The 26,407-nt window shown below is 30.3% G+C and overlaps 1 protein-coding gene across 2 annotated transcripts in view; it reads left to right on the top strand.

Annotated features, from left to right (window-relative positions):
- The window catches only part of CDH9 (cadherin 9), a 58,855-nt gene that overhangs the window by 20,828 nt on the left and 11,620 nt on the right, over positions 1-26,407 (top strand). The window contains exons 2-6 of one of the 2 annotated variants that reach the window (XM_039842542.1): positions 9,643-9,937; positions 15,523-15,642; positions 16,227-16,394; positions 18,481-18,668; positions 19,631-19,884. In XM_039842542.1, coding sequence (XP_039698476.1) covers positions 9,643-9,937; positions 15,523-15,642; positions 16,227-16,394; positions 18,481-18,668; positions 19,631-19,884 — 1,025 coding nt within the window. The remainder of the gene's footprint in view (positions 1-9,642; positions 9,938-15,522; positions 15,643-16,226; positions 16,395-18,480; positions 18,669-19,630; positions 19,885-26,407) is intronic. The other variant, XM_039842543.1, reaches the window with a different exon arrangement.

Here is a 26,407-nt window from a genome sequence, read left to right on the forward strand (position 1 = left end):
GGCTTCTACAAATAGTAACATTTAACCTGAACCTTGAAGAACAATCAGAAATGAATACTTCAAAGAAGCAGGGAGAAAACAGTCTAAATAGTGGAAGCTAATGCTTTAAAACAGATGGAGCCAACAGCTAAAAAAGGAACAGAATAGTTGAGGAATGATAGTCTAGTGACATCTGGTTTTAGTTTACGATAAGTGTATAACAGCTTATGAATATATTCTCTAACAGTTCATTAGCAAATTATTTAAACTGAATTTTATGATGTTATACATAACACAGAATTTAATTTTATAAAGTTTTGTCAGAAACGTTATAATTTTAAAATTATTATTTATTTTTCTTTCTAACATTAAAATGTTTCTTATCTTCATCACAGGGAGCTCTTAAGATCCTAAGAGTGGTGATTTATTTTTTCAAGAATAGAAAAAAAATGTGCGGTTACAAAAAAATAAAAATGTGCGTAAAAGTTTTCAGAGCTCTAGTTATAAGGATAATTAATATTCAAAATCGATAATCACAAATAAAAGAAGCTGTTATTGTTAATTGGAATTTACATATTATAGAAAGGAATGAACAACAATAATGAGTCAGAAAATTTTGTTTTAAATACCTTTCTACAATAAAATTCTAACATGACCTTGAACAAGGTAATTAATCTGGCACTCTAAATTAAAGAGTCTGTGCTAAATTATATTGATATTCGCGGTGAAGAAAGCAAGCCAATATGGGTATAGTTTAGTGAATGAGGAGAGAAATGATGACTAGATAAATTTGGAGAGTTAGAAAGAGGCAAGGCCATGTAGGTTCTTGGAAGCCTTAGAAATTTTTTGGTTTTATTTGCTTTTTTTGGTGTGTGTGTATGTGCGTGTGTGAGAGACTGTTTAAGATTTACTGCAATGAAAAGCCACAGATGTGTTTTAAGCTAGTGACTCAAATAAACTGATCATTTTTGAAAAGAATCAGTCTAGTCATTATGTGGAACATGGAATCTGAAGAAGAGATTCAGAAAGACTGAGTAGACCACTGAAGTAATTCAAATGGCCAACAGTGGTGTCTTGAACTAAGATGTTAACAGAAAAGATAGAGATCATAGGATTTACAGAGAGATTGGATGAAAGAATGACAGTATGTAATTTTGATGTGATCAGTCATACAAAAGGTACCAGCATGGACCACAATGGCATGTACTGGAAAAGGCAAGATGAGAGGTTGAATGCTGGATGATGGCTCAGAGAGAAATAGAGAATTCAGTTTGGACCAATGAAGTTTTAAATGGCTTTTGGACACACTGATGAGTACGGAAGAAAGGCTTTTAAAAATTAGATTTGAAAAGACAGTAGAAAATTAGAGATGAAGATGTCATTGTGAGTCTTTACCTATAATTTGTACATGAAGCCGTTTCACTAGGTAAACTACTTAGAAAGTATAAATAGAAGACAGAGATAAGGACTCTTATTATTGTATAATAATAAATTCATTAAGGCAGTATCCATGGCAATGTCTAGGAGAAGATGCTTTGTGAGTACACTTGTAGTGTACTGGTGTATAAATTTTATTTTTAAAAATGTTTTTGAAGTATAATAGAGAAAAATTTAATAAAATGATAGTCATATTTTCAAATGCGCTCTGTAATAGCTGAATCAGAATTATATAATGTCTCTATATGTCGAATTACTGCCTTATTAGGTTTTCTAAAGAAAACATTTGATGTATTACTAAGTATAAACTTTTATGTTTCCAATAAAGATGAGGAAATGTGTTGCAAAAATATAAACACTGAGGTTACACTGAAGTTAATGTGAATAATCTACCGCAGGCAGTGTGTTTCATGCTTATACCACATAAAATGTCAATTATATTACATGTTTCCTAATTACATATTTATTATAATGTCCTTATTGTTTTAAAAACAGCCTCACTATTCAACATGGATTTTTCTCTCCTTTAACTCTGTGTTCTTTAAGGAATGGTGACATTTTGGGTTAATTCAATGAGAATTATCTTAGGAGAGCAAAGTAAAATTGTTGAGGACATTTTTTTTTTTACTGGACTTGTGTGTTGAGGACAAAGTTTTGTGGGCACATTTGAAGGAAAAGCGATCTGTGAAAATAGCATTGGTATGTCACTATTAAGAAATGATAATGATTGTCCTTTCCATCTGAGCTAAGAAAAATGACAGGGAATTGTCAAATCAGATTTGCTTAAGGCCAGAGATATAGCCTAATGTCAAGCTCTACTAATAATTTGAAGGACATGTTCAATTTATGGAAAATATAAAGAGGTGCAGGGTATTCAGGCAGCTTCCATGATTCCCATGAGACACATCTCCAGTCCACATCTAAAGAATAGGTTCGTAAGTAAGATGGACAGTCACCTGCTTAAAAATATTTTTTATTTAGGTTTTGAAGCATCTCCATTTTATACTTGTATAGTTTATGCAACATTTTCCAGATGGCATGTCCCGTTAATCATAAATTCTTGATTTAATTACCAAAAGCAACCCCAAACTGTGGACCATCCACTAATGCATTTGAAGATAAGTATTCTCCTTCTACCAGATATCATTAGTTTCTTTTTAGGAAATTTTTTTTCACATATTTACAACAAGATTAGGTCATGTTCACAGGCCTTCTTTCAACCTCTCTCCAGTAATATGAAGGAAACACATTGTATGTGAACTGTTTGATCTCCTAGTCTGTCCTCTGTCCTCAGTCAGTTTTCCCATATTACATATTTCTGAGATACATTTTTATTTTCTGTCATAGTTTGTGTTATGTTTTCTACAAAGATTAATCTTACTAACACCATGGCAATGCATTGTGCTTGACTCATATAGTTTTTAACAGAAATTTCCTTTGCTAAGCTTGTTAAACATGATATCTCTTCAGAGTGGTTTTAATATTCTTTTTGTAATGCAATTACTCTTATTCCTCCAGCAACCACAAGTTTTTGTATTTTTTTATGTGTGTTGATGTATTTATTGAATGTGTAATTTTTATAAGGCCAAATTTACTTTCCTTTCTGTACAATTTTCAGAGGCTTTCATTAAGTGGTGACTTTAATTCAGATCATAAAATATTTCTCCTTCTGGAGAATTATCATTTACATAAGTCTGGTTTTAATTTAATTCTTTAAATCAATTTGCAAACCATTTTTTTTCATCTTATACCTTTTTCAGAGAGATTAATTTAGTAATGTATTATAATCCCTATGTACTATACATTCCAACTGACTGAGATGGTGACCAAAGAACATTATATTTGGAATTCTGGGTTACATTTGGTTTGTGGACATAATAGCATGCCAGTTAAAACAGAAAAGAATTTAGGACACCAGCTTCAAAGTATGATGACAAAGTGTTATCCCTCTACCTATTCAAACCCAATGAGTTACACCATAGTAAAGATTTTCTTTTTAACTGTAATATTCAGGACTTTAAAAACAGTGATAAAAACCACTTTTTTTTTGTAACAAACTACTATTTTTTAAGTTTAATATAGTATTCACATAATTGACTTTGCTTTGTTTGGCTCTCTAAGCCACATAGTTACTGGCATTTAAAGACATCAGAGATTATGATATCTGATAGTTTTTCCATGTAATGAATAAGCCCTATTCCACTATTGTTGTCAGCTCTGCTAAAGTCATTATTAAATTAATTGCTATAATTAGATCTTTATTTTCTCTCAAGACCAATTTACAGCCATTGTCAATCTCCTGAAAAAGAGCTTTTTCTAGTATCCCTACTTGGGTTAATGAGACTTTGTCATCATGCTGACAACATTCTAGGAATGTTATTCCAATTCCATTCAGAATCTCCAGATGAGCTCCTGATGAACCCATTGAACATTTGAAATAGTGGGGCTAGTGTTTACCAAGTTACCACGTATGTTTTTGCAATGGAAAAATGAGCAGGAGTTCAATATTCTTCTGTGGGGATAACAAGTCTTGAGGTTTTTCCTTCCCCTTTCCATTGGTCATCATTAGATCTGGGAGGGAGAACTAAGAATATTATTCCATTGCATTAAGATGCTCACTTGTAAATTGTATCGTCATATTTCTCCCTGGGGTACTATTCCTTTTATGAGTATCTTTTGTATATGTTATATCTCTCATTTCTATTTATTACTTTTTTTGCACCTAAGGTTGACTTTTAAGCTTAGCAAGTATGTTATCTACCTTTGGATATGGTAATAAAAGCAGCCTTACCAACACTTCTCAGCTGTCTTCCTCCACCTCTAGGCAGATGAGGGATTTGACAGGTAGAGAATCTAGGACAAACTGTGCTGCATGGTAATGGAACTACACTTATAGGTAGCTCTAATTAGGCAGCTGGGGTTGATGTTATGACTCATCCCAAAATACCTTTTGAAGTATGCACTGGTAAATTTAATACCATCAGAATTAGTCCTCAGGCAGTCATTAGATAGATATACAAAAATTTTAAAGGGCTCTGGCATCATTGGATTAGGAATAATGAAAGAAAAATTTCTTAGATGAAAAGATGTTTTTATAATTGCATTCTCCCACTTCTCCATTCCTCCCTCTAGATTCTGTAAACAATTTCAGAGACATGAGGATCTCCCTTCACTACTTTCCCACTCAAATTGAGAACATGCTCATTTAAATGATTAAGCCAACCCATAGAGCCTTTTTGTCAAACATTTTTAATAACAAATGTTTCAATTAGCTATTGAATAGAGCACTTTGTGTGTAATAAGTGCTGTGATAATAAGTGCTATAGTTATAAAAGTTATGGGTTTTTAAAATTCTTTCTATATGGTAATATGAGTGCAAAAATGTATAACTTAAAGGTAGATTTTTCATACTATTCTTGAAAATATATTGGTGTATTTTAACTTTATTAAAACATCAGAAATAAATATAATTGTTTTGTTATTTTTAGCAACTGTCAGCAATAGCTGTATGTCTTTCCTCATTAAAAACTAAATGAGAAGTTAGAATATTCCAAATATATTTTTAAAGATAAATGAGTATTATTCATAATTAGAGTTGGGCAATAAGGCATACGTTTGCAACTAAAGACACGTTAAATAAAATTAAAACAAGTAAATAATCAAAAACCTCTAACTGCTAATTTTTAAAGGAAAATTGATGAGGGATAAATTTGTTTTCACTTTGTAAATTTTACTTTCAAATGTTGTATTAGTATGGGTTCTCCAGAGAGTCAGAGAATTGGGAGATGATAGATAGATAGATAGATAGATAGATAGATCGATAGAGAGAGAGATAGATAGAGAGATAGATAGATAGATAAATAGATAGATAGATATAGATATGTATGCACATATATATTTAATATATATTTAATATAATATATATTATAATTGTATATATATGTATATATATATAACATAAATTTCTTGTAAGAAATTAGTTTATGTGATTATGAAGGCTGGGCCATCCCAAGATCTGCAGTTGGCAAGCTGCAGATGGAATAGTTTCTCGAGTCCTGAAGCTTGAGAGCCAATGGTATAACTTCCAGTTTCAATCTAAGAGACAGAGAGAGTAAATTCTCTTTCCCTCGTCCTTGTTTTGTATTCTGGCCTTTAAAGTATTAGATGAGGCTCAGTCACATTGGGGGCGGTCAATTCACTTTTACTCAGCCTATAGATTCAATTGCTAATCTCACCCAGAAGCATCACCATAGAAACACCCAGAATAATGTTTAATCAAATATCTGGGTACCCTGTTGCCCTGGCAAGTTGACATATAAAATTAGCCATCATAGACGTATTTAAATTTTTTAGCCTATCTTGAATGTACATGTTTAATTTTTTCCAATTTCTAAAAAAAAAGAAAGTAACAGAGCAAAACTAAAAATGATACTATTGGAAAATTATAGTTACCGATTTAGAAATTTATCTACAATTCGTAGTATTTTTAATGTATTTATTAAAGTTTAGAAGAGGCAAATATTTTTTTCCAGGGAAGAAGGACTACTTGATTCATTGAGATGAAAAACATAATTATATTTTGGTGTCATATTCTTAAGGCATTTTATCTGGGCTTTATTCTATAATAAACGATATGCATAAGGTTTCTACTTTATTCTGCTTCACTGATCTTATAAAATATCTAGTTTGGGATTCCTGTATAAGATTTGTATTTATATTTAGGTTATTATATAATAGGCTTTACTATTGATTTCTATCAATTCTAAATGTATGATTTTAAATTAATGATTAATTTTAAATTAGAGAAATTCAGCATTTTAAGAAAATTATTTTTATTTTTATTATATTGTACCAGGACATAACTATTGAAAGCTTTCATTCGTAGAATAAAATTGTGAATTAAAGACACTTAAAATGTGCTTTTGTGTAAAATGATCTTTTTAAAATGGAATTTTAAATTAATAGAATAAAGAGTTTATATAAAATATTGCATCAGGCATTAAAACAGGTAGGACTAGGTTAAAAAATCCAAATAGCAATGATTTTAGTTTAAGAAGGATTAAAATAATATCATTTTGTTGCAAATATTTTACTTTGCAAATAAAATTCAATATTTTCAGACAATATACTTATTCTGAAAATCTTGTAATTCCATAAATATTTTATTTTATTTTTGGACATCATCCTCAATCCAAATGGTATAATTTTCATATTGAATAGTCCTTGAAATTTTTAAATTGAATATTCAGAGAAAAGTGTTTTGATTATAATTACTACTATGCTTCGCTAAATATATTCCCAGACTCCGAAATATTTTGAAGGAGGAAAAAATGTTTGAAAAGTAAAATATTTCATAGATATTTGAATCTAAGTAAGATGTAGAATCATAACTAATTTACTGTGAGAGATACAGATTCAGTTCCCTGCACATTTTAATATATCACAGTAAAGTGTTAAATGAAACATTTTTGAATGCAAAAAATAAAGTATAATGGTATTGTATTATAATATTATAATTATGTTAAATATGTAAAAAATAAAGAGGAGATATAAATAAAAATTTAATTTTCATTTGTGTGTATGTATATAAAATTTCCATTGAAATTTTATAACAGTATAAACTTGTTCTTGCTTTTTATTTTGGATACTCATTAATAATTTGCATAAGATAGAATTTCCTGACAAAGTGCATGATCTCTGTCTCACAGCACTTACTATTACAACAATTTTTATTATTTTTCAGCATCTCCCCTGATTTCCACTGTTTCAGCCTGAAAATATATTTGACAATCTTGACAATAGACTAATCTCTCAGGTTTTTTTTCTGAATGTATAAATGTGACAACAGTACAGTATAAAGTGTGGGAGACATTTTATAGTTTATCTCATATATCGTTCTTCGCTATATTTATTTTCCCTTTATTTAATTGAGAAATTAGTATAAATTTATTTACAACAATATACAAAACATGTATGACTTAAAAATAACTGAGAACATTTAAAAACTGTTTAACTGTTCTCAATATTATGTATCTATTGAGACTATTTTTATAAAAATAAAGATATAAAGTTATACTCTATATACATTTTAACATGAATATCTTACTTAAGTGATTTATGTCCAACAGTGTATATATATATACACTGTTGTATATAACAGTGTATATATATATACAATGTTGTATATATATATATATATACACTGTTGGACATAAATCACAACAGGTCTATATATATATATATATATATATATATATATATATATATATATATATATATATAGACCATAATCTTAATGGCTGTTTATAAACCTGTTGTATATATGTGAAATAATACTGTTTAAAAAAAGAGAAAACATTTGTTTAAGGAACATGTTGAAATTCTAGTGATTTAAAGAAAAAAAAATCCATGTTTCTTTTTTCTTATTTTATGATTTAGTGAGCACGGCAAACAATTTTCACCAAATGTGATGACTATCATAATAGGAAAGTGAAATGTGCTTTACACTTACAGAGCAGGCATGTCTATTCTAATCTACAGAGTCAGGGAAGACATCTCTAATAAGAAAATTTTTAAATTAGATATGATAAATATTTAACTAGGGGAAAATGCAGAGAAGAGAAAAGGTGTTAAAGAGTGAGGGAAACATGCCAATGTCAGGTATGAAAACTGGAACAGATCTTCTGAGAAATGAAGAAAATAAAACAAGGCAAAACAAAACAATTGTTATATATAAAATGCATAGAGAAGTGGGTAAAAGTGGTTAGCTATACATCTGGACTTGAGGACAAGATCATAGAAAACATGTAAATAAGGTTATAGGGTACAAACAGTTAGATTAACAATACAAATAAAGATTATTTTGTAAAAGAATATTATCTCCTTTGATAGAAGAGGCTTAGTGAACACATACACACAGTTTGCCCAATATAACACTGAAATTTTCACGAGACTAACCCTGGTTTGTAAGACTTTAGATTCATGGTTCTTATGCACTGTACCTTACTGATTGTTCAACTAGAAGTAGCAGGACCAGATTTGTGATATAGAAAAATCAACTTCTTTAATATGGAAAATTGTTTAGAGTAGAGCAAGGGAGAGGCAGGCATCAGTTAGGAGATTGTAGGGGAGGGAAGCCAAAACAAGGATGGTACCTGTGAAGATAGAGACAGATATATGGGTCAGGAAGATATTTCAGAGAAGAAAAGGCTGCAAACAGTTGTCTTAACACTGGGCTCAAAAGTGATGGAGGAGTAAAATATGAATCCCAAGTTTTTTTTTAAAAAAAGATTCAATTAATTCACAGAGGGAAAGGTGGAGCAAAGATGTAATGGAAATTGTGAAGTATATGATGGAAGACAATATAGCAGGGGTGGGCTAGTTAAGACTCAAGTTTCGAGTATTAGGTTTGTAAAAATGTTAAGACTTTTTCCAATGTATAGTGTCTGTGACTCCATCATTCATTTACTTGTTATAAATACCCAGCGAATGGACTTTCATTTTAAGAATTTTATTTTCAAGATAGGTATGTATCAGAAGGAAGGTAATTTATGAAACAATCCTAATATCTTCATTAAATTATTTATATGACCACTGGAAAAATTTGTATGTTTTATATCACTTGAAATTTTAAATGTCCATAAAATATAACAATTTCCAAAAAACGAAAACATTGTTTGAAAGAGTAGCCTCCCAAAGTCATATAGAGAATAATCTGTGAGATTAAAATTCTCTCTCTGACTGGTGTCTCTGATGATAGAGCCTGTACATCTACAAACAATATTATACTGAAGGAAAGTAGAATTACTTTAAAATTACAGTATGTATCCTAAACTTTTTATCATAATAAGTTCAGAACTTCCTCACAGCACCTCTTTGAGTTGAGTTTACACTCATGATCTAGGTTAATAGACTTTTTTTTTATTATTAATGTACTAAAGGTTTAAATCTTTATAGCAACCTATTTAAAAATATCTTGGAAACATTGTGTTTTGAAAAAAAAAGATTCATTTTCATATTTTAAAGTTAGTCCCTTGAGATGTATATTTGTTTAAAGTTGTTGAGAATAAAACTGAAATGCTTAGTTTCCCCACAGTAAAAATTAAGATAATGATTGCAATCATTGTTCCAGTGATGTTATATGGAGACAAATTGATATGTGCCAATTTTTTTCCTGTCAAAACAACACATATATTTATAGAACTCTTCTTTTCTACTTTTCCAAAGCTTCACACTGACCAAGATAAAGGAGATGGAAATTTAAAATACATATTAACAGGAGATGGGGCTGGCAGTCTATTCGTTATAGATGAAAATACAGGAGATATTCATGCAGCAAAGAAATTAGACAGAGAAGAAAAATCCCTGTACATTCTTCGTGCCAAGGCTATAGACAGAAAGACCGGGCGGCAGGTGGAACCTGAATCTGAATTTATTATTAAAATCCATGATATCAATGACAACGAACCAAAATTCACAAAAGACTTATACACTGCCAGTGTTCCTGAAATGTCTGGAGTTGGTAGGTACATGTTAATCAATGTAAACTAACTTTTCTATTTGCTTGTTTGCTAAGGTATTTCTTATGGACATACAGTTATGATATATTGACTATTTTAAGATAAAAAGTATAACTGAAACTATTTAGTGTTAGCTATCTTACTTCGGATTATTTTCAGTTTTATGTATCTTAATGTTTCCTATTATGTCGTAATTGATGCCTAAAATGATTAGTACTGGGAATAGTTCTTCCATTACATTTCAACCAATGTTTTGATCTCTACTCAACTGCCATTCAGATGGCAGTCAAGTTGGATATATTTTTGCCTGAAATGAAATGAAAGGAATATCAAATAGTGTCAGCAGTTTTGGATAGTTTTTCTTGCATTATTTTGCATAATAACAGCTAATGCTTGCATTTGACAAATTTCTTTTGATTGTCTCATTTGATCATTGAAACAATGTAATGTGGTAGGCATGGGAAATAGAACCTTAAATCCCCATTCTATTAATTAGGAACCTAGAATTTAAGAAGATTAAACAACTGAATTAAGATAAAAAAAACTGGTAGTATAACAGCAATACTTCAAGTCTTTTTATGTTATTTTAGTTAGATCTCACTACTGAATGACTACTTATCATGCCAACTGAGAATAACTGTTTCATTTTTTTAAGGCTGCCCATGCCCATAATTTTAAATACCATTTGTTATTATGCAATGTTTTTTATCATAGGTGATTTTGTTATGTATAGTTGGATGCATTAATGAAGTTGTGAGCTAATTGTAAATCTCTAATGTGAACACCAAAAAAAAAAAAAAAAACTATTAATATAAACAATCCAAAATATGCAACTGATTTTCAAAAGTTGATGCTATTTAGTTGAATATTATTTTAAAATCAGTTTTAAGTATATTTTGACATTATTGAAATTAACACATTACAGTCTAAAATAATTTCTTTAGAGGAAAAAAAACCTATATCTATCTTTATTGAGTGATTGATGTCAAATATTTCTTAATTCTGTTCCATCTAGCCAGAAGAACCAAGAGTTTATGTAAAAAAAGTTATAATTCCCTTTTACATCAAATGAAATCTCATCTGTCTGAGAAAAGTGCAGTTCTTTTCAGGCATTCATTTCAAAAATATAAAAGAGACTTATCAAATTAGATAGGAGTCCTTTGAAGTCATAAGGCCTAGAATGAAACATGAACAGTTGTGTTAGGCTGGTACAGTTCCATGGAAAGTATTAGATGGATCCATAGAGGTCAACCAGTGAGCTAATGTAGATATACACCATGATCTCTGTTTGGTCTTATATTTGAGATGCAGAGACATCTAAAACTATACTCTCCATTTCAACTTCCAACTGATGAACTTTCTAAATTAGTTTGTTTTTTTGTGTAATGCCCTTTAAGTTTTGTAAAACCTTATAGTTTTTCTTGTGTATATGTTATTTTGTCAGGTATTTTGACACTTAATGGTATAAAAATGTTCACTTATCTTTTTCTGAAAAAGTTTGATATACCTATAGGAATAAAAAGCATAATTAAGAAGACAGATATTTAAATTTTTATAATAATTGATTTAAATTTGAATAACTTTTAAAAATTTCAAAGTGTTACCTCATTTTTAAAAACAATACTTACCAGAGACTATTGATATTAAAACTAAACTAATCTGTGTTTTATCCAAGATTATTTTACATATTTAATAGAATATTATCATCTATCTACCTAATTCAAATATATTCTTTCCTATCTGAAATACTAATATAGTCTAGATTCTAATAATATTTATCAAGTGAATGATAATATCAGGACTGGACTAAATATTTCTATGTTTTATTTTTAAAAACCCTTCTCATTCAATATTCATAATAAAACATAGGATATATAAGTTGCATGGAAGAAGGCTTAAAGATCATCCTGTCAAAAAAAAACAAACAAAAGCGCCCGTCTTTTCATGTAAAGAAGTCTATACTTCATTTATATAAGCTTTAAATTGTGGGCAGTACAATTTATGACTATCACAGGCCTTAAAAATAAGAATTAGTGCCATTGCCAAATGCATTCCCTCTATGTCTATAATTCCCCCCAAAAAGACCCTTGAAAAACATAGAGCAGGCAGCAATATGCCTAATATACCTCTGGTGGCACAAAATTAATAAAAATTTAAGAACTACAGGTAAATATCGGTCCCATTTTTAGAGGATAGTTATTATTCTTTATTACTAATATTGACATTACTATATTAATTGCTTTCTCCTTTACATGTGTGTCTATTTTTAAATATAAATGCTTATATCTATATACACAATATATATGCAGAAGATATAATACTTGGTTTAATCATCTCTCTTAATAAATAAGTGAAAATGAGCCCAAAAGAATTAAACTGACTTACCCCCAAAAACACAGAGATAGCTTATTACTAATACTAATTTAAGAAAAGATCAATGTAGAAATATCTCAATAATTTTAATGCTTTACTATTTTTCTCCACTGTAAAATAGTCACGCTTATTATGCAAAACATAGTTTGGAAAACTTCTAATTTTATTATATTCTAAGTAACTCCTTAAAATCAGCATGTTTCTTATTTTATTTCTCATTTTGTATTTTTTTTTAATTCAAATGCTACCCTTTTGCGGATGTGATTTTCTCTGCTTTTTCCTATAGAGATAATCACTTACAGAAAGAAACTAAAAGGTGATACTTAGGAACTCTGTCAGGCTGTATGTAACCCATATGTTGACAGTTAAAGCCTGTGTATAATCAAATAATAAAGAAATCCTCTATAAATGAAGTAATGCACAATGATTTAATTCTAATATTATTTTTATAATATTAATAATTTTCATTGAAATCAGGATTGAGAAACTACTATCATTAACTTAGGGGGTAAATAAAATCTAATAAAAAATGAAATTTCTTTATAATTATTCTCTTTCCAATGTTATCCTTTGATACTCTGTACTGTCTCCTCATTTTTGTCATAATATATTTCTTTTTTTTCTCTCTCATTAACTTCTTCTTGCTTTTTCTCTCTCGTCCTGTTTCTTTCAAAACATATGCCATATTCCATTTCAATTCTTTGAATCATGTGACCCTCAGCCTTTTTAAAGGTAAATGGCTACAATTAACTCTTAAATCTAAAATATGTTAGCATCTTCTGATCAGAGCATATAATCTGGGTGATATACGAGGAGGATACATAACGAAAGAAAATGGGATACACTTTGATTTAAATATTTGTAGCAGAGCCCTACCTTTAATATTTTCAATTTTCATGGTCATTATATTTTTATTATAGATTATCTATCAACTTTCAATATTTGCATGCCTTCATTCTTCATCTAAGCAAATTACCATTGTGTAAATGTGGAGGTTTTGGATGCATACTTTCTCACTGACTGGGTATTTCCCCTAACTGGTCCCTCAAAATCTTATCCAGTTCTCCTTCTACACCATCTCTCAAATAAGAAATTCCTGCACAGTTTTTCCATAGATCATACAAACAACTCATCAATGAATCCTTCATGTCCTAATCTTGGTCCAATCTTAGAGATTTACTATCTGTGGTTCAGCATGTAACATGTCCAAATGTACTCATCATGCCAGACAGGCCACTTAGCAAATTATTTAGAATGGAGCTTCTTTCCTCAAATTGGCTAGGTCGAACCCCATCCCCATCACCTTCTAGGTGTGTGATCATGAGCCACCTCTATATATCCCAAAACCTACATGCCATTTTTATCATTAGGATAAAGAAATAACACAAATCAATTGCTGAGAACTCTGCCTAGTCTACATTAAGTATTCTGTAAATGTTCTTGTGATGACTTTGAGCTAGAAACTCTGCTGGGCTTTAGAGACAAAATATTGAAGAAAGCAGATATGGCCCCTACCTTTGGGGACCTCACATCATACAGGGCAAAACCTATAAATAACAAATAACACAAACTTGTTAATCAGGCTTCACTATATTTTACTTAATTTTTAAAAATCTTTTGTTTAATATAAAAGTAAAATATTTATTTTAAATTATTTGAGAACCAATGAATATTATAAATATCTCAGAAAATTTAGAGGAATATAATGTTCAAAATGATGCATTTCTTTTTAATCTGTCTTTATAAACAAATATTTATAAAATTAGTATAAAACATATAAAGCAATATCTATGAAATTTTATTAGTAAATAGCATTAATTGTGTAATTAGTCCTTACATTTATGGGAAAAAAGAAAGAACCATCCATGTGCTAAAGTCCACATAGTAGATGTTTCCTTTTTTCTTTTTGCTATCATAAATATCAATGATATGCTATCAGTGTTTATCAATGTTTAACAGCATTCCATATTATTACCATGATTCTGAGACATGGGATAGTATTTTAGGTGGGTGTTTGTAGCATTAGAGCCACATTTTAGGATTAACTTTTATTATTTTTATTTTTTTGGTCAAGTATTTTTGGATAAATTTAAAGATCGTATACTCACAATAAAGAGCAAACAATCAAAATCAAATTCAATAAAAAAATATATTATTTCAAGTGTCAAAATGGTACACAGGAGTTTTTCCCTGTGCTCATCGTGAAATGATACCCACAGTAAAAGAAAAATAAAACTGGTGGCCAAAGAAATATCATAAAACTGATGAATTAACTACTTGAAATTAGTATATCAGTTATGATTAATAATTCATATTTTGAAATAATCCTCAAGTATGAAAACAATTTTACTCTAATGTATGTTCATATAGGATTATATAAAAATAATTATAAATCAGAAAAACTTTAGTTGAAGTTCTGAAGATTATTTGGTTGGTGAAAACTATCATTTTTGCTTTGGTCTAGCTAGGACATCAGGACATGAGTGGATATTTTTTAAATGATAGAAGAGTACATCTGGAATTGACTGAGTTGTAGTGTATCCTCTCACTGGACATATCAATTCTGTTAAAGCTGAGAAAACAGAGGCCTCAAGAGGAAGAACTCAAGTTCTCATCTTTTGATAATTAATTTTGAGAACACATAAAAAGACTTGCTAAATTCATGCATTAATATTCAAATATATTGATAGAAAATGAGCTATTAGTTTAATCTTAATGTACAATACATTAATTGTTAGAATTTGCATTCACATATGCATGCAGATTTTGAGAAATAATTCACTACAACTCAATTACGCAAGTTATGAGTGTGTAATATATGTGCAGTATTAAAGTAGGAGACAGGCCCAATTTGGAACTCTCCTGTCCTAAAGAATATTAACACCTATTTGAGTCAAATATTTGAAAATTATATGTAGTATACCGGAAAATGTCATAGAAATTCATTCTGCCCAAGGTAGGCTTTAGTTAATAGTAAGTTTACAACCATGCTCTGACTTTCTGTAGAGATCTAGTGAACTATAAGAAAAATCTAGCACTATGTTGAATTGTGTTTAGCTCCTGAAGCTAGTTTCTTTAATTTTTTTTATTTTTCATTTTCTAAAGATGATTAGTGACAAAGTTAACATCCCACGATATCAGCGGTAATTTTTCACAAAGATAGTTTCTAATTCAGAAAATGTAAGTGTCTGTCTTTGGGTGGGGATTCCTGTAGGTACATCTGTTATACAAGTGACTGCAACGGATGCAGATGACGCCAACTACGGAAACAGTGCCAAAGTGGTCTATAGCATATTGCAAGGACAGCCTTATTTTTCGGTGGACCCAGAATCAGGTAACGTTTAGTACCTGGGCATTTTCTCATTATGTAATGCATCTGGATGCACAATTCATTTGTAGACTTTTCTGTGTTTTAAAAGGTATCTATTCAGTATCATGTTTCTACTTATTCTCTATAGTTATTACATGGAAACAAAAGCAAACTTCCTATTATTGAAATACATTGAATCATTAGCTCTTTGGACTATTTATTTTGTTTAAATTTATGACACTAAATACAAAGTTTCACAGAGGTTCAGTACTTTATGTGTCATAGGAAATACTCAAAATCTAAAGAATGTGGCAATCATCAAAATTAAGAAAGTTTATGCATCCGACAATTTTTGATTGAAATTTGTTTTAATCAAAAGGATAATCCAACTGATTTTGAAAAATTCACTTCCTGAACAGTATCCAATGGAAGAATTCCTTCTGTTTTGATCATTATGTTAAATTGGTTATGGATTGAAATATTATTTAGATAAACCACCATTTTATCTGTCTGCTGTCATTAACTTCTGTAATATGGATCCTGCATAGCACAACTTAAGATAAAAATCAGTGGTTAAATTGTAAAATATTTGTCTACTTTTCCAAAAGGCATAATAAAAACCGCATTACCAGACATGAGCAGAGAAAATCGAGAGCAGTACCAAGTGGTTATACAAGCCAAAGACATGGGCGGCCAGATGGGAGGTCTTTCTGGAACCACCACGGTGAACATCACTCTGACGGATGTCAACAACAGCCCTCCTCGATTTCCCCAGAGTAAGGAAGGTCTTGGTGGCCTCATGCCAGAAGCCTTCTCCAACACACGACAAACAGAGGCTAATATTTGTACTAATGGTTTCACTGCTAGTTTATGCATAAAGGCCAATCTACAACCTTTGTCCCTACAAGATAATAGTGATTTCCCACAAACTGAAAGTCACCATGATCATTTTCATCAGTGAGTAGGTAGTAAAAGAAAACATAAAAATGAGGTTCTTTTGGCAACTTTAATTATTCTCTTCTACCTTTAGAAGAGTTATAAAGTTTTCCAGACTACCTTTCTCAACATGTGCTGTGATCATCTCGTTCTTTTTCTTATCTCTTTCCTGGTTAGGAGTGCCGACGCTCAAGTCTGCCTACCTGGCTTCAAATCCCATGTCTGCCATTTGTCTTGCCTCAGTTCTCTTGTGTGTACCCAAGAATTATAATCCCTTATTTAATCGAGTCTAAAACACAGACTTGATGCTTTAGCATCTCTGAAAATCAGATACTACATTAAAATCAATTAATGTTGGTTCAATTGGAAGTATTTTTTTTTCTTTTCTTTTCTTAGTGGCCCATAGAGTTATAGTATACCTTGATTGTGATGGCATCTGAGACATGTTAAAGTTTGCTGGTATCTGCTACCTACCTGTGAAGGTTAAAACAGTTAATACTCTTTCAGTTGTCACCTTTTTAAGCATGCATGTTAAACCATGGATGCTTTGCATAGTATGAGGTCCTACAAAAACAGATTTTGATGCTCTGATGAAAATGTTTCCATTTTACAGAAAATAAAAGTATAAAGGTCCCTATCTTAAAATGTTCAATTAAGGGATCCTCAAATTTTAAGTTATGACATTGACTCCAATCATTAAAGCATTTTTCCAGGCTAGTCAAATTTAAATCATTTGATAATTTAGCTTTGGATGGTGGACTTGAAAATAAGATAAATGTTAAAAAATAAAGTTTTTCGAGAGCGTGAATAATGAGCTTAATTAACATAAATCTAAATTTTGCTTTCAATTCCTTAAATATAAACTGAAAAAAGTATGATTTGATGAATTCTCAAATGGCTCTCCATTCAATAATTATATGATCTATTATAATCTTAACAAAAGATTTGGAACCATAATAGTAACAGTACAATTATTCAAGAAGTAACCCCTGAGCTAAGCATATTAAAGACATAATTTTAGGCAATCTTCTTAACAAAACTATGAGTTAAATGGTATCATTACCAATGTTCTTTCATAGATGTAGAAGTAAAGGGTTACAGAATTTAATTAACTTGCCCAGTGATGAGAATTTAAATCCACTCTCTCTTTTTCACCACTGGAAAAATAACAGAATTTGAAGTTCGAGAGCCTTAGTTTTGCATTCTACTTTCTCCAATTTTACAAAATGATTTCCTTGAGCCCTATCCTGGGGATAATATACCTTCCTTGGTCCTATGAGGACTAATGTTAAAATTAAATAAGTTAACATAGAGGGTCATTAGCCTTATATAAAGTTCAGCATGTAATGTTTAAAAACATTTATTAACTTTTTTTGTAATATTTCTAATTTGTATTTACAATAAATAGTCACAAACTAAAATGCAATGTAATGATTGGCTGGAACTGCATCTCATTTAAAGCCATTTACATGTAAAAAAATTCTGTGTACTTCTTTATTTTTCTATCCCTGACTTAGAATATAAAAATGTGGTTAAAAAGGCAAGAAACCAAATATTTACTGCTTATCTAGAGCTTTCAACATTGTCATTACAAATTGTATGTATATTAAGTTATTTAAAAGATTTATTTAGTTTCTTGCCCTGTTAAGTCAAATTCTGGATTCTAATATCTAGACAACCGTGGGACATTCACTTACTTTTTCTGGAACTTATATTGCTCACTTACAAAATGAGAGTGTTCTGCCTTTATAAATTATTTGTCCAACTTAATAAATCTCTAATTTTTGACAGCGTACAATTCAATATGATTAAAAAAAAAAACTCTCCCAATTTAAAATTAATTTATTTAAGTAAAATAGGCAAAGGAAATAAAGGACTTTGTTGTCTAAAGATGAAATGTCAAAAGAGCTCTGATTTAATTTTCAGGTACGTATCAATTTAATTCTCCTGAGTCTGTACCTCTTGGAACCCATCTTGGAAGGATAAAAGCCAATGACCCTGATGTGGGGGAAAATGCTGAAATGGAATACAGCATTGCTGAAGGAGACGGAGCTGACATGTTTGATGTCATCACTGACAAGGCTACACAGGAAGGGATTATAACTGTCAAACAGGTTTCTTTTTGCTGTCTTCATTTTTTCATTGAACACTTTATGGTTTATTTTTGCTTTTCAGTTAAGGGAAGAAAAGCCTCGGATTTATTTTCCCCATTCTTTACATGCTGTCTATCCTTCATGTAAGTGGGAATAGTTGTGATTTCACTTCAAGTAAGTTAAGCACCTTCATCACTGACACTTAAAAAAGTGATATAGAACCTCAACTGCTTGTGCTTTTAGTAGATGACAATCAAACTAGGATTAGATAACCTCAAAAGTACTTGTTTTTTGTTTCTCCATGGCAGAAAAAAGTAGACAAGCAGCCATCACTTTAATTCATGCACTCTTCAACATATTTAAACTGTTAAATGTGATGGTCTATTCAAATAGATGGAATCTGAAGATGTTATGTGTTTTCTGTTGGATTTCTTGATTTTTAATGCACTGTGAGAGAATGTTATGAAGCTTTACATAGACTATTCCGGCTAAATATTGATTATATTGTCTTGATTGCTCTGCTTTCATTAGCATCTTTCTTATCACCGTGTTCAGTTAGAGAAATGATTTTTCTCTTTTTAGAAATGCAGAACCTAAAAAAGCAACTTATATACATAAATAGTTTGCTAAATCACTACTTTATTCCAAGATTTCCTCTGATTCTAACTTCATATGACTTTAATAGTAATAATAAATAAATAACCTATATGTGACCACTAAAATGTGAAATTCATTACTAAGTAGGAATTAATCTTAATGTGTATACCATTATATTTACCATTATAGTTACTCCCTATATAGAAGTATAAGGGGAAACAAGTATTTACTAATTTATTTGACATACATATAAAGCAATAATTGGGAAAATTATTTACCCAGGATTATTGGTACCATTAAGAGAGCTGGTTATTAAATTTTGAAATTAGCTTCCCTTGTTATGTCTGCTGTATTATAGTAATTTTTCTTATTTTATTTAACTTCAGAACTTAGACTTTGAAAACAAAATACTGTACACTTTAAGAGTGGTTGCCAGTAACACTCATCCTGATCCACGATTCCTACACCTGGGACCTTTCAAAGACACAGCCACGGTCAAAATATCTGTGGAAGATATAGATGAGCCTCCTGTGTTCAGTAAAATTTCTTACCTGATAGAAGTAGATGAAGATGTAAAGGAGGGCAGCATCATCGGACAGGTTACAGCATATGACCCAGATTCCATGAACAATTTAATAAAGTAAGTATTTTGAGAAAATTTAAATTTTCAAAAAAAACCATATTTTTAGTATTTAAAAGTTGTGTGAAAAAAACATCATCATACAGTGTATGATCAAGTACAAACACTTCCATACCACAAACTGTAAACTGTGCTGTCTTCTAAGTGCTTTGGCTATACTATTTTATTTGACTCATCACTTTACAAGGTAGATCCCATTATTATATATTTCTGTAGATAAGACTAAGGCATGGAGCATTTAAGTCAATAACTAGCCCAATAATTAGTGGCAAAACTGGATTTGAAAATCAGGCTGTCTGGCTCCAGAGTTTATTTTAATCCCTTAGCTGTTGTGATTCTGTCTCAGTGTCTCTCTTGGATAAATGATTGTTCAAATAATAAGTAATCTAAGCAAATAAACTAGAAAAAAATTGTCCTGGAAATGTTATAGATACTTTGAAAATGTTGAAATATCTTCTTTTGAAAATAGTCACTAGGCATACCATATGTCGAAATTTTAGGAAAACAATATGCCAGTTGTATTCTAATAATAACACAGAATTAGTAAAGAAATATTTGAGAATGGTAAAAGTATTAAAAATTAGTTTAGAATTGTATAGTATAGCGTTTTACTTTCCCAAAGGTTGAATATTGTAAAAACTATTTGAAAGCTTTCAGATATTCCAGAAGCTTAAATGAATCTGTATATGGTGCTTCAGAAGAATGTAAATATAGTTGTGACATAAATGGGATAAATAGGATGGGTGGACGAAGATGTGTAGATATGTCAATGAAGACACAGCGCTGAAATACAGATAAATAATACATTACCTGTTAATATGTGCCTAGTAAGGGCATAAAATGGCTGCTTTACAACTTAATTTTTTAATTAAGGAAAATAAGTGGTTAAATTATTAATGAGAATTTCCAAGTTCATGTTGTACTATCACACGTAGAAAATTAAAAAGCACAGTGCAAAATATACAATCATTTTTATAAGTTGTATTGAGTATTGACTATTCAATAGTTAATTTACGAAGCAATATTTTTGCACTAAATATATCATAATGTATATTGAATTTGTTAGTTGATTAATATAGTATAAGTCCATAAAGTTTTAATCTGTAGTTAATATTAGATTAAAATATTGGGTTAATTTTAGGTTAATTAGAATATAATTTAGTCAACTTTCTCTTTTAAATAAATGTTCAGGTTCAAATTACTTTAAAAATATGACTTATAATACAAATACATAGATAATTTCACCCAATTTTTATCAACATACATAAGATGCATTAATTTAAAATGCCCATATTATATAAAATAAAACTAAAATGAAATAAATAAGTAATCTAGTTCTCCAGTGGTCTATATATATGTGCTAGTATGTTTATATCCAAAATAATGTTTGTTTGTATTTTATTGAAATCATATCCAGCTGATTGGTTTTGGCATTTCTTATATGTGCATTTGTTTTGTTTTAAAAAGTAACAATAGAAAGTTTCAAATTTTTTTTGTGTTTGCAATATTGCAACGGAAATAAACACCACTTATATTTAATAAAAAGATAAGACATAGTTCATACCAATAGCTATAACTGCTCAATGAAATATCTGTCATTGATAGTTTTTGCCAGATTCTCTCCTAAAAAATAGTAATCAATGATGTCTGTGCTCTCATTTCTCCCTAGTTTGTGGCACCAAATGCTTATATTAAATTCCACATTTATGGTTTTTAAAAAGTCATCGATTGTAACTTTTATCAACTACTATTGTTAGAAAGTTGTAGATAAGTGGCAGCATATTAACTCTTTCAGATGAAGAACCATTTATTGCCAAACTATTGAGCATTCCTCAGTATGAATAAGAGCAGATCTTAATAATCTGTGTATCCTTTCCTCATTCATTTAGTACTATATTTTGCATACTAGGAATTCAATGAATGTTGGTTAACTTAAGAGAGGCACCCAACTTTCTTATGTTGCCAAAGGTATTTGTTTATTCAGAGAACATCAAAAGTTTCATCAAGCTTTAGAAGTGTAACACTCCATTCTACAAAATGTTTTCATTTATCATGAAGTCAATTAATAAACAACAAAGTACGTGTTCTGTTATTCCGAATGTGCATCAAATTTATAACGTGAGACTCAAATATTTTGCCCATCCTTTTCTCCATAAATATTTAACATTTACTGAACACTTGTTATGAACTACAACTGTCTAAAGAGCTTCATATTTATTAGCTTATTTAAGCCTCATCACAGCTTTATCTGGTACATACTGTTGTTATCATCTACATTTTATAGAAGAATACACTGAGATGAAAAGAGTTTAAGGAACTTTCCCCAGCACATAGTACAAATTATCAGACTGAGGATTCAAACTATTGTTAATCTAAATACATAGCCAATTCCTTAGCAGATATACTTTGCTTTCCTAACAATCTTATTAATTGAAGATAATTGATATAAGGTTCCCCTTTGCAGACTAATTCAAATGACTTCGGTGGTACAAAGCAGAACACTCAAGGACAAAAAAAAGACAAAAGGTGGCTTTTGTTTCTCGAAATTTGGTCTAGTTTCTCTTCGCTTTTTCCATTACCCACAATAGAAAATTTTACAAGCTCACACTCTAGGCATGTATACTTAGAAAATTATGGCTTTATTTTTATTCTTCATTTTTGGCAAATGTATTGAGGTATTATTGACCAAAAATAAACTGCACAAATTTAAATTGTATGACTTGATATACTTTGGAATACTCATATGCCCCTTAAAACATCACATATATAGCTATCTTATCCTCCTTATCTCATGCTCTTTTGTAATTCCTTTCTGTTAAACTTCCTGGAACCCAACCCCATCCCCAGGCAAACGATAATCTACTTTCTATTAATATAGATTAGATTAGATTAGATTAAATTAGATTAGATTAGCTTGAATTTATATAAATAGAATCATACAGTATTCTCTTTTGTCCCTTTTTTCACTTAGCATAATTATCTTGAGATTTTTCTATGTTGTTCTGTGCATCAATAGTTTATTATTCTAATTGCAGAATAATATCTCAGCATATGGGAATACCACAGTTTGTTTATCTATTCACTTATTGGTTGACATTTTGAGTTGTTTCAAGTACTTGGATATTATACTACATTTATACACATTCGTATCCTTAACTACTTTTTTATTAAGTGGAACTCATATGTTATATATATAAGTATGTATTTTATTAGTTATAATATTTGCTAATATTAACTTCTTGATAAACTTTTATTGTATAAAATAACATACTATTATGTAGGTAGTACAACATTGATAAAAATTTAGATTGGAAACGTATATATACACACATACACACATATATATCCTTCCCCGTATCTGATAATATCATCAGGTTATAATTTCTTAAGTAAAATTTCTGGGTCAAAAACTGATTTGCAGCCTTGCTCTACAGAAGTTAAAAATGGCTGATAAATTTTTAAGTTCATAATTCTCCTAGAAATATTTGTTTTTTATGGGCTACTCAAGTTTTGAAAAGACAGCAAATAGTAATTTTATCTTTAAAATATCAAGAATTATGACAGAAAAAAATATTGAGAGAACAAATTAATCTCAAATTATGTTTCTAAAATTATACTGCCAAGTCTTCCAATATATAAGGCACGCTTGAAAATATAGTGTATAGGCTGATTCCTGTTAACGCAAAAACGTATGCAAAAAAAGCTGTAGATATACAATTATAGTGTGAAAAACCAGTAATAATCTAACAAGGAGGCGACATTGTGGTAGGTGACTTTTGTTTGCTCTGATAGAATTTAGAAGGCTGACTGATCCCCAGAGCAAAATAGACTATGATAAGCATCATGGAGAAACATTTTTCAGGGAAAGCTTGGGAACTAATTCTCACTCACCAGTAAATCTGTTCATCAAACATATTTTCTGAAATACATCTGCCACTTGCAACATAAGATTATGGTTACAATTAGCAGCTGTTGTCAGCTTGCTTCACCTCATAAGTAATCATGAATTTCCCGAGTTATAGGATTGATTATAGCTCTACAGGTTCCGAAAAAAACATGTTGTCTCATTTTATACCTATTTTATGCTCACCATATTTAAAGTTTAACAAATTTTTGAAGAAATCCTTTTTACTGCAGTCGAATCGTGAAATAAATCCAAGACAAAGTTGCTAGTGAGAAATTAGTTATGCCTCAATAAAATGTACATAATTCCATCATAAGCTAGAATTAGTGCATTCATATATGTGTAACTGCTTGCCTAATATTTGCTTGATTTTATTACAGAGAATAAAATAATCATTTTAAAATCATGTCACTAATATCTGGAAAAAAAATAGAACTATTTGTTCAAACATTATATAGCCACATTCTTTTGAAAAGGACTGAAGGTTTCATGGCTCATAGCTAGACAACACATTTTTAGAAAGCAGTACCTGGGAAGAGCAAACCCATAACCAAATTATTTTAACTTAGTTGATGGATGATGGACCTGGAATTCAGTAAAACATAAAGAATGCTATCTTTGACATATTTCTGCATATTATCTATGTGTTTTGGTGTCTGTAATTTAATTTACTTTTTTTTGCAGTAGATGGAAATACAGGGATCTGATATGTGTTTAACTGTTAATGGTGGGAAATAAGAAACAAAAGGCAACTAAAAACAGAGTTCAACTTTCACAGGCTCAGCTCCCTTGTAATCTTTTTTACTTGTTATTTGACACCTATGTGATTGGATCCTGTCTCTGCAGAAGGCATTTATTAAAAAAATTAGGCCAATGATCTTTTTTAAAAAAAATGTTCAAATTCAGTGTAAAGGGATCAATAAAATAGTGTTTTAATAGGCCATCCACCAGAACATAAAGATAGTTTTGTCCTGTGTTAAGTATTTATCAGGCTCTTTCTGCTCATTTGTTGTAATCCGGTGCATTTATTATTAATAGGTTAACCGGAATAGCCTGTTCTGCATTGAAAATAGAACATTGGCTGCTAAGTAAAAAACAATTATCCCTGGGCTTTGAAAACTTCAGAACATTATTTTCACCGGGGCAAATTTCTGAATATAGACCTGGATGTTTGCAATGTTAATGTTAAAGTGAGCTATTTCTAAATCATCAAAGTGATATTCCTTCACAAATTCTTAACTTGAAAACAGCGCCTAACAGGGTGGAACCTAAGAATAATGCATCCCAAATTCCAACCTGTTTTTATTCCACATAAGCTCCAAGTGAGTGAAAGATAAATTTGTATAATGTTAGAATTGTTAGCCATCCTTCAATCATAGAAAGCCCATGCTAATCTCTAAGGCAAGCGGCAATGGGCACAAAGGTATTTACTTCCACTTTGATCTTAATGTGAACAGTAGGAAGAAATCCAAAATCTATTTGGCCATAAGCAGATAATGGTTAACTATTGAACTTTCTGACAGTGGAAAGAGATACACATAGGTGAATATTATGCATTGAGGTCCATTCAACACATAGATGTGGTTGTTGTTTTTTTACTTTGCTGTATTTGTGTTCATTTTGATTTTTGATTTGTAAGCAGAATTTAATGTAAGTATTTAAGAAAAAGTAATACATTGTTTAATATTCCAGTGACTTTTTCAGCCCACATTAGGAATTAAATTAAAGGGGATAGACACTTTGAGACAGAAAACACTATATTTGGCTTCATTTTAGCACTATTAAGCAATAGAAATGAAACAAATATATTTATATGACTGTCATCTTTAATTTTAGTACATGAATAGGTATGTTAAAAATAAGAACTATCTCAGATCCTTATCTGACAATGAATTCTTAGTTAAAACTTGATACAATTTTTGCTTCCGGGAAATACAGACATACATATACAGACATACATATAAATATGCATTCTATATATTTATTTTTATATTTAGGTTTCTAATTATCCTATTTTTTACCTAGGATTTCCCACCCAGAAGTATAGCTACCTTTGAGCAGTGACCATATATCATATAAGTTTTTCAAAAATCCCCAATTTCTTCTTATAACAATTATGTAGGAAAATTACAATCATGATTATTGAAAAAGTGAGAAAATGCTATCATTTCTTTGCATCTCTATTCTCCATTGCTCAACCCTTCCAAAGGAAGACAAGAAGGTGACTGAGCTGGTTTCATATTTTGTGAGTAAGGTACAGAAAGGAACCTGAGAACAGCTACAAAAAGTTTTTAGCTATTCTACTTTTGAGATGAAACCTGATATAAATAGAAAGATAGAGAGATAGAGAGATGATAGATTAGAAAGATATAGATGATAGATGATAGAGAGAGAGAGAGAGAGAGAGATGATAGATAGATGATAGATAGATAGATAGATAGATAGATAGATAGATAGATAGATGATAGATAGGTAGGTAGGTAGGTAGGTAGATAGATAGATAGATAGATAGGACCAAAACTCACTTTGAAGCAATATTTGTGAGTTTGAACAAATAATTTTAGAAAGTTTAGTTGAAAAAAACTTAGGCGAGAACCATTATGTACTTACTACACAAAA

The sequence above is a fragment of the Pteropus medius genome, unplaced genomic scaffold (genome assembly GCF_902729225.1).
Source record: "Pteropus medius unplaced genomic scaffold, Ma_sr-lr_union100, whole genome shotgun sequence".
NCBI classification, from domain to species: domain Eukaryota; kingdom Metazoa; phylum Chordata; class Mammalia; order Chiroptera; family Pteropodidae; genus Pteropus; species Pteropus medius.